Source organism: Artemia sp. Qi Xiang Cuo, chromosome 16 (assembly GCF_049724085.1).
Source record: "Artemia sp. Qi Xiang Cuo chromosome 16, ASM4972408v1, whole genome shotgun sequence".
Taxonomy (NCBI): domain Eukaryota; kingdom Metazoa; phylum Arthropoda; class Branchiopoda; order Anostraca; family Artemiidae; genus Artemia; species Artemia sp. Qi Xiang Cuo.
In genome coordinates this window covers 2,226,474-2,240,386 of record NC_142809.1, presented here as the reverse complement: position 1 = coordinate 2,240,386, position 13,913 = coordinate 2,226,474, and the positions used below count along the sequence as shown (strand labels likewise).

Below are 13,913 nucleotides of genomic sequence, written 5' to 3'. Positions count from 1 at the left end.
TTGTTGCGGAAGCGGTGCTGATCTTTTTCCTTGCAAGTACAAAACCTCTGTTGCACCATTAAGACCCACAAGGTGCCTATTTCGCACAGCATGAGACAAATATTAAAGAAATTAAAAAATCAATAATAATTAGCCTCCACTTCGTTACACCTCTGTTGTACCTCTTTTACAAAACCTCTGTTGCACCATTAAGACCCACAAGGCGCCTATTTCTCACAACATGAGACATATATAAAAGAAATGACAAAATCCATTATAATTAGCCTCCACTGCGTTAAGATCATGCTTATTAAAAAATGATATAGCACACAAGTGGCTAAATCGAACGGTCACAAAACCACAGTACCGTTTAGGGAGATCGTGAATACCAAAAGGTAAACGGTTTACATCGATTTTCCCATAACCAGCTTTAAGCTTATCCTTGAATTCACAAATAATTTTACATCAGATGCTGCCCAAAAATTTACATACAGAAACACAAAACCATTTAATGACAGGACACTGGGTATCACAAAAGTGCTGCAACCACGAACAATAGCATGATTAATAGCTTTAAATAGCAAATGCTCACATTTCTAAGTACTCAATTATAGGCCTATTTCATTAAGAACACATCCCACCAAAATTACGTTCCGTTCTAGCCACCGCTTTGAAAGACTAACCAGGAGGAGGTCATCAGAATATGCTAAATTAGACACATCCTAAAATCCAAAAAGAAACAAATAGAGGGAATCTTATTAATCACACTCAAAATTTAATCATTAACACAACAAGGAATAATCGATTTATACCCAGCTGATATAAAGACTAAAAGCTGGAGGGTGCAAAACTCTGTCAAAAACATCAAATATATCTAAAGCACAGATATATTGATCGGACTTTCATTTGTGCATTCTCAAAAAGGATAGCAAGCATCCCATATGCTTAATGACATGAAATTCCCTTTCTGAACCCAAAGTGATTAACATCACAATTCACAAAATCAACAGCATAACGAAGAAGGACATATTCAAAAAGTTTGATAAAATTACAAGCGACAGTAATTGAGCTATAGGAATCACGTTTATTTACAGCTTTTTGAATCGTTACAGTTATAACTATCAGAGATAGTTTAGTACGTTTACTACCAAGCACTGAAGAACAGCACTGAAGACACATTCGAAAGAATAGCTGCAAATAGTCCCAAAGAATAATCCCAAACAATCGTCCCAAACGAATAGTCCAAACAATTTTTTTTTTGAATGAAAAACACAACGCTATTGCACTTGTAAATACAACAGTCCACAAGGATCCGGAACCTCATAGAAAATCGAAAGAAATTGAATCCGAACTCTTTTGGGGAAAATCGGCAATCAATTTTAACCAAGAGCTTGGCGTACATAGAGGCTGACAGGAATGTAAAGAAAAGTGATTGGTCCTACAGACGACAGTATATGTACAAATAGACCAAGCAAGCCGAAGAAGCACCAAACCGTAGAGAAACACGAGCCATGTATCATCGTACCAATGAAATAGTTTCAAGTAAAGTTTGCATGAATATTCAGTAAAAGATAACGGGGCGAGGCTCCCGGCAGACGTGGAAAAATAAAAAGAGCGATAGGCTGGCTATTTCGAAACTGTGTTAAATCGCCTCGCGCCCGTAGTTCCACCTGATATACCAGATCATCCTCTGTTCAATCTCTGCATCAGTGAAGACTAGCCAACTGCGAACGTGATACACTCAGCCAATAGAAAACTTAAAAACCCGTAGTACATACGGCATTTCAGTGGAAATGATAAAGTTCAAATTATATAAAAATAATAGCCATCTGACTATCATTCTTCTTGGTCCTCTGGAAAATCGAAAGGTCCCCAAATGTATAAAGAACAGGAACTATAATCAAATTGTTCATGAGAGGAGATGTAAAAAAATGTGACAACTAGAGAGACATCAATCTTCTGTCAATCTCAGCAAAGCTCTTCTTGGCTATAAAAGTAAGAAGACTCCAGACTGCCCTTGATTCCCAATTGTCTGAACAATAGCACGGACTCCGACCAAAATGATCCTCTTCCAACCTGATCTTTATTCTATGTATGATCTTGGAGGTACATGGATGGAGACAAAACTCGTATATACTCTTCGTGGACTTCAAGAAAGTATTTGATTCAGTAAATTCTCAAGCCCTTTTGAGAATCTTACGACCCTGTGGCATTCCTGAAAAATTAGCTCATCTAATAGCGGCTATGTATGAAGAGACAGAAATCTGTGTTAAAACACCTGATGACCTAAGTGCTACTTCAAATCCATGATTGGTTTCAAGTAACGCTGTGTTTTATCACTTATTCTCTTCGTCCTAGCTATAGACCCCACATTTAGACCGATAAACTGTATGGGATTTGAATTGCAGGAGAGCTTCCCCAGGACGTTGGCTTCGCTGACGATGTTGAAGTTATGAAATCCGACAAGCAGAAACTTTAGGAATCCCTGAAAAATCTTGCAAAGATAGCAAAACAGTTTAGATTAGTCATTAGCTCTTCAAAGGTTAAGGCTATGTCAATTAGCAGTTCATATGTAAGAATCCAACTAGGGGATGAAGTCATCGAACAGGTAACAGACTTCATTTATTTAGTAAGTGCGGTAGATTCCAGTGGCTTCAGACTTCTACCAGTCTTAAAATCCACGGTATACTTTAAGAGGCTGAAATTCATGCTGTTCTAGAGCAATATTTTGTCTGTTCTGAGTTACTTTATGAAATACTTAAGGTTAACTGCGGAAAAAGTGAAATGTATTCTGCCTTGTAGAATAATTGTCTTTGCCGGATTCAAAAGATCAGCTGGAGTGACCATGTCAGCAAAGGCAAGATTAGTACCCGCAAATGCGATCCAGACCTCGCAACCGTTGTGAGACAACGAAGATGGCGATACCTTGGACATATCCTATGATTTTCAGACCATAGATTCCTCTACTGACAACCGGAAGGCATCTGTCACCGATGGAGACCAAAGAACACGCTACGTAGGACGTACATATATGAAAGAAGAGACATTCAATGTATTTTAGAACATTTGTCTTTACCGAATCCAAAAAGATAAGCTGGAGTGATCATGCCAGCAACTGCAAGATTCGTACCCGCACAGGTCAACCAGATATCACGTCCGTTACGAAACAACGAAGATGGGGATACCTTGGACACATCTTCCACGTGGCAGACCATAGAATTCCAAAAATGCTCCTGCATTGGCAACGAGAAGGCATCTGTCACTGAGCGAGACCATAGAACACGCTCCGTAGGACGTACACATATAACAGAAGAAAGACGAGTGTCATCCCAGAGTAGGAGCTCACCTATGCAGCGGCTCACTTCAGGGAAGACTGGAGGCTGCTCATTGACGCCCTATGTGCCTCTGGAGGTAAACAGAACAAGGGACTGATAAAAAATTGTTCATAAGTATACGCTTGTGCCTGTCGTACCCTTTAGCCAAAAACGATCCTTTTATATTAGGTCGAACGCAAGCCACAGGTAAAAGCCTATGCTTAACTAGTATTTTAAGCTAGGTTTCTGCTATTAACTCAAAATTTTAAGGAGTATCCCTAGATGACATTGTTTTTTTTTTGTTTTTTTTTTATCAGAGACAACTGTTTAGTTTCCTCTTTTATCATGTCCTTTGAACCGGCTTAAATGAGATACTTTTTTATTACTTGTCATCATTTTGAAAACCCTACTGCATAATTTGATCAGATTCAAAACGACGATTAAATTCAGAAGATACTGTGTGCTACTGCTACAGACAAAATTTGATTTTATTGATGACTCAAATTGGATAGGGAAGGATGAGAAAGAACCTCTTGGGAGACAAAAATATACAGAAAATGATTTCATTTAATAAACTATCAAATAAACAATAAACTATAAGGAATGAAAGAGTTGGTTAATCATGACTTGCTTTATAATTTTTAAATAACAAGTTTCTCTGTTACAGCCCCCACCAGGGTTTCTCTTTTAAAACATATAAATTAATTGATCTAATCTTATGTTTAAATAAAAAAAAACAAGTTTTTTTAACTGAAAGTAAGGAACGACGTTAAAACTTAAAACGAACAGAAATTATTCCTTATATGAAAGAGGCTGCCCCCTCCTCAACGCCTCGCTCTTTACGCTAAAGTTTTTTATTGTTTACAAAAATAGTTGTGAGAAATTCAAACTTTAGCGTAAAGAGCGAGGCGTTAAGGAGGGGACAGCCCCTTTCATATAAGGAATAATTTCTGTTCGTTTTAAGTTTTAACGTCGTTCCTTACTTTCAGTTAAAAAAAACTTGTTTTTTTTTATTCAGTTTTTGAACGTTTTTGAATAAATGCAGGTTTTGATCTTGGCTCACCGTACATGAATAAGAAACAAAATTTGCATATTAATTTACTTTTATTTGGTTAAATGGCTTTCTCGAAACTTGTTTAATTTTATTTATGAACGTTTTTATTAGTAATAAATATACGTAACTTACGAATTAACTTACGTAACGAACTTCTATATTCATATATTTTTAATACGTATATGTTAAAGTTCGAGTTTTGTTCCAATTCTTTAAAAATGACCGCTTAATCACAAAGGCCGTTAATTAGAATAAATAGCTCTTATGAAAGTACTAAAAAATCGTTGGGTTAAAGAGCGAATTATTGACTAGGGAGTAAACCCAATCATATATGTAATATTTTCTGTTCGTTTAAAGTTTTGATGTTGCTGCTCTTGCAGTTGAAAAACTTGTTTTTTTATATTTAATTTCTGATCTTTTTTTAAACAATGCTGGGAAGTCCGGCGTCCCCTTCATAGCAATGTCCCTTCCCCCATAAAAACTTCCTTCATGGAAAGATCCTCCCACATAACCCCCGACCCACCCACCTCCACTACGAGAAAAAATCTCCCCTGAAAACGTCTGTATACTTCCCGATAACCAATACTATATGTTAACCTTGGGTAAAGTTCATAACTTTCAGCCCTTCCCCCGGGAACTTCGGGGTATTAAGTCATCCTAAAAGACATAATTATAATATTTTCGAACATGCTGAACAAAATGGTTATCTCAAAATTTTGATCGGGTGACTTTGGGAAAAAATGAGCGTGGGAGGGGGCCTAGTTACCTTCTATTTTTTTTGGTCACTTAAAAAGGGTACTAGAACTTTTAATTTCCATTCCAATAAGCCCTTCCACTATATTCTAGGACCACTGGGGTGAACTAATCACCCCTGGGGAAAAAAAAACAACAAAAAAAACAACAAATAAACACGCACCCGTGATCTTTCATAGGGCAGAAAATATAAAAATCCGCTTTTTAGCAAATAGGAGGGTGAAAACTCTGCAGTGGAGTTCTCTAATATATGGAATCTGATAGCGTGATTTTCATTCAGGTTTTATTACTTTTAGGGGATGTTTCCTCCTTTTTTCGAAAATCAGCCAAATTGTCTCAGGCGCATAACTTTTGATGGGTAGGACTAAACTTGATGAAACTTAAAAATCTAATTCTTTTGGTGTATCTATTTGTATTAAAATACCGTTTTCTAGAGTTTCGGTTACCATTGAGTCGGGTCGCTCCTTACTTACAGTTCGTTACCACGAACTGTTTGATCAGGGTATCTTATATTGTGCTTTTACAATAGGTGAATAAATATAAAGACGCAGTCTATGAAATTTGACAGAAACTAGCAAAAGTGATCTCTAACAGTGATTTCTAACGGATTTTAAGTGAATCCGTGAAAAGTTTTAAGAATTCCCACAACAACGTTACACCTTCAGATGCTGAAAACACCGCAACATTTTTGGCTATAAAATGTGGTCTTGTTTATTTTTAAAAATTTTGACAGAATATTAGCACTGTTCTTTGAACACAACTTACTAGCATCCTCACTGAGCTTTGTAAATTATTAAAGTAGATATTTCTTATAATATGAGTTTCTTATTAAAAAGTGAAAATCCATACAAGAACTGGTAGACTTGAGACAAATGTAAGATACCATAATGTGAATGTTTTTGAGCGTTTAATAAAACTACAAGCATTGGAGCTACTTCAGTCCTTATATTTCTTATTAACTGTTTTAGAGATCATTTTGACCCCACTCATCTTCAAAGGAGAAAAGTAAGCATATTTACCAACAAACCCAATCTTGAAAAGTCTGTAATGAATTGATATCTAATGAAACCATTTTCACATTAAATACTGACAATTAAATTTCTGAGATTTTCTCGAGGGAGGGGATAGGGGAGGGGATACTCCCAGTTTAACTCATGGGTAGCCATGACGCTTAGCAGAATACAAGGGCTGAAGAAATAAACTAAAGTATTTTGACTGTATGTGCTGAGAGGAACTCAGAGCAGCACCGGATAGTGCTGATGAATTTTCATTAGAAACAGTTTGTTCACCCTAGTATTTGGGTTTTTATTCTAATGTTTTAATATATTATTTTCTCAGATGAAAAAGCCAAACCTTACATGAGTGTTAGTAAGAATTCTCGCCGAGGAGTAGAAAACTAGAACAGAAGGAGAAACAAAACAGCCTGTTTTTTTTCCCGAAAATTACGCTGCGTTTTTAAGAAGAAAACAAGAATTGAATTTCTTGAACATACATTTTTTTCGAGGGAGGAGAAAGAGGAGGGAGACAGCCCTTTGGAAACCCGTATGAATGTCCATGATGCCTAACAAGCACATTTACAAGCTTGATACTACCGAAGTTTTTGAAATGGCGTGGGCTTTAAGTACATTTTATTAGCGTGTCCTTTAAATAGCTTTTAAAAAGGAGGTTTCCGAAAGTCTAAATTCCTTTTTGGCATCAGATGAATTGAAAAAAAATAATTTGGTGAAAAAAATAACTTGTATTCAATATTTGATAAATGACACTGGGTTTAGATACCCTAACGCTACTGTAAAAAAAAAGTTTGAACTTTAGATTGAAAACCCAAGCAGGAAATTTAACCATATTTTTTTGCCAGATTCATCCCTTTGCGCTGTTTTACAAAATACCAGCAGAGAAATAAGGTTAAACACTGTTTAGGAAACCCTTTACTTATTTGAAGGACAAAACCAGAGCAATATTTTTTCGAGTTGTTGTTGTTAAAAAGAGTATAACGACTCGTCACCCTCTAAAATTCAAAATATCTAGCATTTTTTCTATAATTCACTATATATATTCTTAGAATTTGTCTGTCTACCCCCCTCCCCTCCAGCCAGAAACAAGTTGTTTCTCAGGGACCAAAGTTGGAGACTGGAAGAAAAGCAGTCACAAGCTGTGAAGGAGATAGGCTATCACTAATATGGAAGAAGTTGTGACAAATGCAGTAAACCCGACTTACTCTACTCTCTCTCACTGAACTACTGTCTTTCTTTCTCTTTCTTTTTTTCTCTCTCTCACTTTTTTCTTTTTTTTTCTCACTCTCTCTCAGACAGAGTTGCTTGGGGAATGAGTTGTTACTTTCTATCCACGAACTAAGACAGTATTTGGATTAAGGAGTTTCAGGAGGTTTGATACTTACTTGAAGGACACAACCGGAATAATTTTCATGGAAGACGAGCTGCTGCTGGTATAAAGGATCCAATGTACGACGGGCCGTTGAAGTTTTTGCTTTTGCAATACATCGCTTTCCATTGACTAAATATACCTTCACATAAGGAGCTGTGAAAATAAAAATATTTAAAATTAAAATTGTTTTTTTTTTTTGGGGGGGGGGGTAAATAAATAATTGAATAGTTTATCATGACCTCCTGGGGTATGATCTTAACAGTAAAGTTGAATTGGCTTTGTTGTGAGGTTTATGATGCCAATTAGGATTCGCGGTTTGTATTAGTTGTTTTAACATTTATTTAATCCTGTATTATTTTTTAGTGTATTTTTACCACCCCCCTTTGACAAGTTTTTTCACTTTTCGGGGTGGCTGTTAACACTAATATTGTTTTTTGGTTTAATAAAAATATATCTCTACAAAAAACAATAGAAATATTTTACATCAGAAGACATCCTTTACGTTTTTTACAATTCAAGCTATCACTGTCGTTGCGCTCATAAACCGTAAAAAGAAAAATATTGACTGTTCTGAGGATGGAAAAAAATACGATAATACAAGTCAGCAAGGTGAATTAAATCCTCAAAAACCTAAAACATTCTCAAAAATGCATCATTTAAACGTTAATATAAAAAGTAGGCAGTTGAAAAAAGATATTCGGTTTTAACGAAACTTGTATCATAAGCATAAGAAAGTGCAACTCTTTTTTTTATTGAGCAGAGTTTTATTTTTAAAATCCAGAAAACGTCCCTAACCTAGTTCCTAAAAATATTCTTGCGCACCTGCTGGGAAAATGCCAAAAATCACCTTAAAATTAATGTCATTTGACCAATTTGGCAGCTCTACAAGTTTTTCTGTTGTACAGCCCGCTTTGATTCAAAACATTGCCGAGACAATTTCAATGCCTTTTCTGTCAAATTTCATAGTCAAGCCACAAATTCACAACAATTTTCAATTATAACTACTGCCCTGGTAGAATTCGCTAATGGACCCTTTTTCTTTGAGACAAAATGGTGGTTCTAAGCCTAGGCATGAAGGCAAGCTACCCCCTCTAAATATTTCTGAGATCTTAAATGAAATTCCTTTTATTTTGAATTTTTACACGGTAAACTTTGCACCCCCCCCAGATTATCAAACCAAAAACCACCACTGTTGAGACGGTCAGCCGACATTGAGGCTCACAAAATGATGTTTAAGGTGCCGAATCCCCCTAATATTCTGGTGCACAGCTCATGATTGATTCACAATTTTATGACTCCAAAAAGGTATTCCCTAAAGAATGTTGCCAAAAAAATATAGAACCAATTTGTTCACCGTATGCTATATATACATTTTTTCTTGTTTATATTTTTTTTTCGAAGCCGTTGTTACTAACGCCATTTTAATGTGCATTAATAAAATTCTCCATGATTAAATATATAAGCAGACAGATAATGAGCTTGGATTTTTTTTTCATTTGCAGCTAATAGACATATATCTATATACTAAAAATTTAAAAATGTTCTAAATCATCTAATGGTTAGATGACTGGCACATGAGAACCAAAACAACGGCTGCATCTTGTGTTGAACCTTCTCTGATCTTTGTTTGTTGGACTTATAAGCAATTTTGCTACTGATTGGTTTAAAAACTGGTCAGATTGAAAGAAATAAACGAGCTATATTTTTTTGCTAAAATCCTTTTAACGGAATTTGTCTTTTTTTCTTGTCTTTTTCGAAAATTTCGTCTGAAATTTCCTATAAAACTTACTATATAGCAGCAATAGATTACTTTAAAACCATCCTCATACAAAACAGTCGATGGAGTAAAACAATGAATAAAACCGAATTGTTTTAATTTGTATTTTAAATTTCTCATGTATTTTAATTAATATCAAAAATGATTCTTCATTTAGGAGAGGAGTTAGGTTCATTTATAACCACCAACTCTTTACTTTGAACAGTGAATTTTCTTTTTTGCTTTACGAGAAACAGGTAATAATCCCAACGAGTTATATTTTATTTTGTGTTTTAATGTGTTATGAAAAGATTGTGGAATATAAAAACAAATTATTAAAATTGTCTCGGAACGTAAAAAAGCTGTATTTTGAGGCTCAGTTTTTGCAACTACAAGATAGCCCAAAAAAAAGACATGGAGGTTTATTAATTCGTTTTTTGGGAAACATAAGAGGTCTTCACATCATGTAAAATGATTGGCCAAGATGGGACTACGATACATGATGAAAAAGAAATCGTCGATGTTTTAAATCCGCATTTTGTTAGTACTTATGAAAAAAAAGCTAATTTGTCATCACCATTTTCACGTTATTGTTCCTGCCATAACCGTAAGTACCTGCCACCACATACGAACAAATCGATGTTCCTGTCTCCAGTCAAAGAGTCTGAGGTGATGAACATCGATACATTTATGAGCAACGTGAGTATTTCTAAAGCGTTAGACGGTTGTTTTTCTAATCCTGTGAAATTAGTTATGCCTGGCATTATGCATGTATTTGTATATACAATAAATTTAATATTTCAGACAAGAGTTTTACCCTCTTCTTTTAAGATTACGAAAGTTGTAACTCTATACAAAAGGGAAGACTATAATAATCCAGCTGATTACAGCCAAATTTCAAAATTTTCTGCGTTTTCCAAGATTGTAAAAAGAGCTTTATATAATTGCATGTATATTTTTTGGAAAAGTCAGATGTTTTCATTGCTTCAATTTGATTTCTGAATGGGGTATGGAACTGATCATCTTATAATCATTATTAGTCAATTTGTAGGTGATTGTCTTTACAAAGGAAAAATTCCAACAATTCTGTTCCTGAACTTTAAAAAAAGCGTTCGACTCAATCTCTTATTCAATTTTATTTTCTAACCTTAATAATTTGGGGGTTCGTGGGAAGGCATTGCATTTAGTAAAATCACATCTTTCTGAGAATACACACGCTCCTTTAATTGCTGATTCTACTACTTCTTTTCTTCCACTATCGTCATTGGTTGGTGTCCCTCAGGGATCAATTATTGGCCCTCTTTTCTTTCTTCTTCTTATTAATGTTCTGGGTTATGCTACAGCATAGTCTTCTCTAGGTAGACAGTTTGCTGATAATACAACTGCTTTTGTATGTGGCAAATCTCTAAATGAACTTCACATAAATATTCCCCAGGAATACAATCTTATTTTGAAATGGACTGAAGACAGTAAACTTGTGCTTAATAAAACTAAGCACAAAAATTGTTCAAAACTTTTTATTTTTGAGTTGGGTGCTGGTTTCCGGAGCTAACTAACGTTTGCGTTATGCTAGAAGATGATCTATTGTCTATTGTCGGAGTGAGAACAATTCGATATCTTTGTGTCGCTATTGACGAGAATCTTTCATTGAAGGACCAAATAATTGTTGTTCATGTGAAAGCATCACGTGACGTTGTCAATTTGAATTCACTTAAGTCACTTCGTTTTACTTTAGTACAATATCATTTTGATTATGCAGGATTTGTATACCTAAATGCTTTTCAGTCTAATTTTATTCCACTTCAAAAGATACAGAATAAGGCTGCTCGTATCCTTAAGCCATTTCTACCATCTCCTTCAATTTGCCAAATAATTCAACGACAGAATCATAGCATACAACTGTGGATATTCTCCCAATGAGTCTTAATGTCCAGTCTTTTGCATTTTTGTTTAAACTTAAATTAGACAACGTAGCTCTTCCGAAATATTTTTATCAAAAAAACATGTGCTCTTTACGTCCCAAAACAACTGCTTTTACTCGATCTGGATCTCGTCTATTAATCCCTTTGCCAAAATGCGAGAGGTCAAGATTTAAAGTGCGGTATATGGTTCCTTTGATTTGGTCGAGATTTGTTACATCTACAGATTTGATGCTGTTAGTTACTACCATTAGGTCTCGTCTCCAAACTTTGCTCATGCAATGTTTTAGAAATCAAAAAATTCATTTTTGGTGAAGAAAGGTGTTTCGTATTTTTTTCTTTGTTAATGATTGGGTAAAATCTTTCAGCACTCCCTGTCTACTGTTGCCTGATAAATGATATTGTTAAGATTGTCTCGAATGGACGTGTGTTGATGGTAGGTTGGAGTGGCACGTCAATGTTATTTCTTTTTAAAGTAGTTTAGGCAAGAAATATTTTTCTCTTTAATGATATGGTGCATCGTTTTTTATCAATTTTTTTCTCGTTGGTATACGAGCTCTGTTCCCCGCCGAAGGAAAAATGTAAAGTTTTTGCAATTTACTGGTATTTATTAGAATAAAGAATCTTGAACCCTGAATGGAAATACATACAACACAAAAAATCTTTCGAACGATACAAATTGATTAAGTTTCATTTATGGTCAGGATTTAGTTTAATTAATCATGTGGATACTATAAGAGCAATCTTACAGTTTCGAAGTAAAAATGAAAAGGCCATTTCGACATTTGAAACCACTGATTAAAGCCATCCACTGGATTCTGAATTGGTCTGATCGAAGTTTAAGCATAAAAATTAGCATAATAAAAGGAAATTAAGTCTTGAAGTAACTGCTTCGTTCGATGCAACTGCTTCTTTCTGAGAAAGGGGGTATAAATAGAAAGTGCGATTCATTTTTACATAATGAGTCTTATCCAAACAGTGGTAACTCACCCCCTCCCATTTTTTTGTCGAGAGCTCACACTACCTTATCTTGAAAAGATGACTTATGACCTCAAGCTCTATTTTTATAATCTTTTATTTCTCTCCCTTGTTAGACTTCTTTTTTTCTATCCCTCTTGTAGATACTTTAATGTTACTTCCATTTTCTTTACTAATTTTCTAAGAAATCCAAATAAATTGTTTAAGGATATCCAGATTGTAAGCCGTCGTAATCTTACATTAACAGAAGTTACTTAAAGTTGACATCCAACTGGAACTCTAGTGAAGTAACGGCTTATTAGACTTATAAGGGCGTAGTCGTCACAAATTCAAATTGTATCCATCTCAATTTCACTTTAATAGTATTTTCGATATGTTTCAATGTGATGATAATAATAATGATGATAATGATGCAGAATTTGAACCTGATGATGACAGGCACAGGTCCTGTCGAAATTATCGTTCCAAGATAACACAATACCTGACATCCATAGCTTAGGTAAGCTTATTACCATTATTAAATAAAAAAAACAAGTTTTTTAAACTGAAAGTAAGGAGCGACATTAAAACTTAAAACGAACAGAAATTATTCCGTATATGAAAGGGGCTATCCCCTCCTCAACACCTCGCTCTTTACGCTAAAGTTTTTTATTGTTTTAAAAAATAAAGTTGTGAGACATAGTCAAACTTTAGCGTAAAGAGCGAGGCGTTGAGGAGGGGACAGACCCGTTCATATACGGACTAATTTCTGTTCGTTTTAATTTTTAATGTCGCTCCTTACTTTCAGTTTAAAAAACTTGTTTTTTTATTTAATTTCTGATCGTTTTTTAGTTAATGCAGCTTTTATTTGCATAAAAATTTTACTTTTCTTTTGCTAAATGGATGTCTGTACAAATTAACATACGTAACTAACTTCTATATTCGTATATTTTTCTTCTGGCAAAAAATACAGAGTTGCAGATTTTTGCAGATATGAGCTTAAAACCTATGTAATAGGGTTTTCTGATGCGCTGAATCTGATGATGTGATTTTCATTAAAGTTCTTTCACTTGTAGGGGATGTTTCCCCCCTCTTTAAAAAATCGAGCAAATTTTCTCAGGCTCGTAGCCTTCGATGAGTAACACTAAACTTAATAAAATTTATACATTTAGGATCAGCATTATAAACACATTCTTTTGATACATTTATTGACTCAAAATTCCGTTTTTAAAAGTTTCGATTACTATTGAGCCGTATCGCTTGTTTTTTTATTGTTTTTTTTTATTACGTATATGTTATTACGTATATGAAGGGGTTCTCCCCTTAGTCAATACCACGCTCTTTACGTTAAAATTAAAAAAAAAATTTGATTCACAAACCCCTGAATCACAAACGCCGTTTAATTAGAATAGATAGCTCTTTTGAAAGCACTAAAAAAAAACTGTAGCGTACAGAGCGAGGTATTGACTTGGGGGAGAACCCCCTCACATACGTCATAATTTCTGTTCGTTTTAAGTTCTAATATTCCTTCTTACATTTCAGTTGAAAAAATTTGTTTTTTTTATTTAATTTCTGATCGTTTTTTAAATAATGCTTGGAAATCCGACGCCCCCTTCATAGAAATGTCCCTTACCCCAAAGAAACTTCCTCCACGGAAATATTCTCCAGAGTAGCCCCCTCCTCTAGCCCCCCCCCTCCAGAAAAAATCCTTCCTGAAAATGGTTGTATACTTCCCAATAACCAATAAATAATGCTGGCAAGTCCGGCGCCCCCTTCATGGCAATTTCCCTTACCCCAAG

At 34.9% G+C, this 13,913-nt stretch overlaps 1 protein-coding gene across 1 annotated transcript in view; it reads right to left on the bottom strand.

The window, feature by feature from the left end:
* Positions 1-13,913, bottom strand: part of Rim (Rab3 interacting molecule) — a 555,972-nt gene that overhangs the window by 6,895 nt on the left and 535,164 nt on the right. Inside the window, exon 22 of the mRNA XM_089102610.1 lies at positions 7,496-7,635. Within this exon, the coding sequence (XP_088958736.1) occupies positions 7,496-7,635 (140 nt within the window). The remainder of the gene's footprint in view (positions 1-7,495; positions 7,636-13,913) is intronic.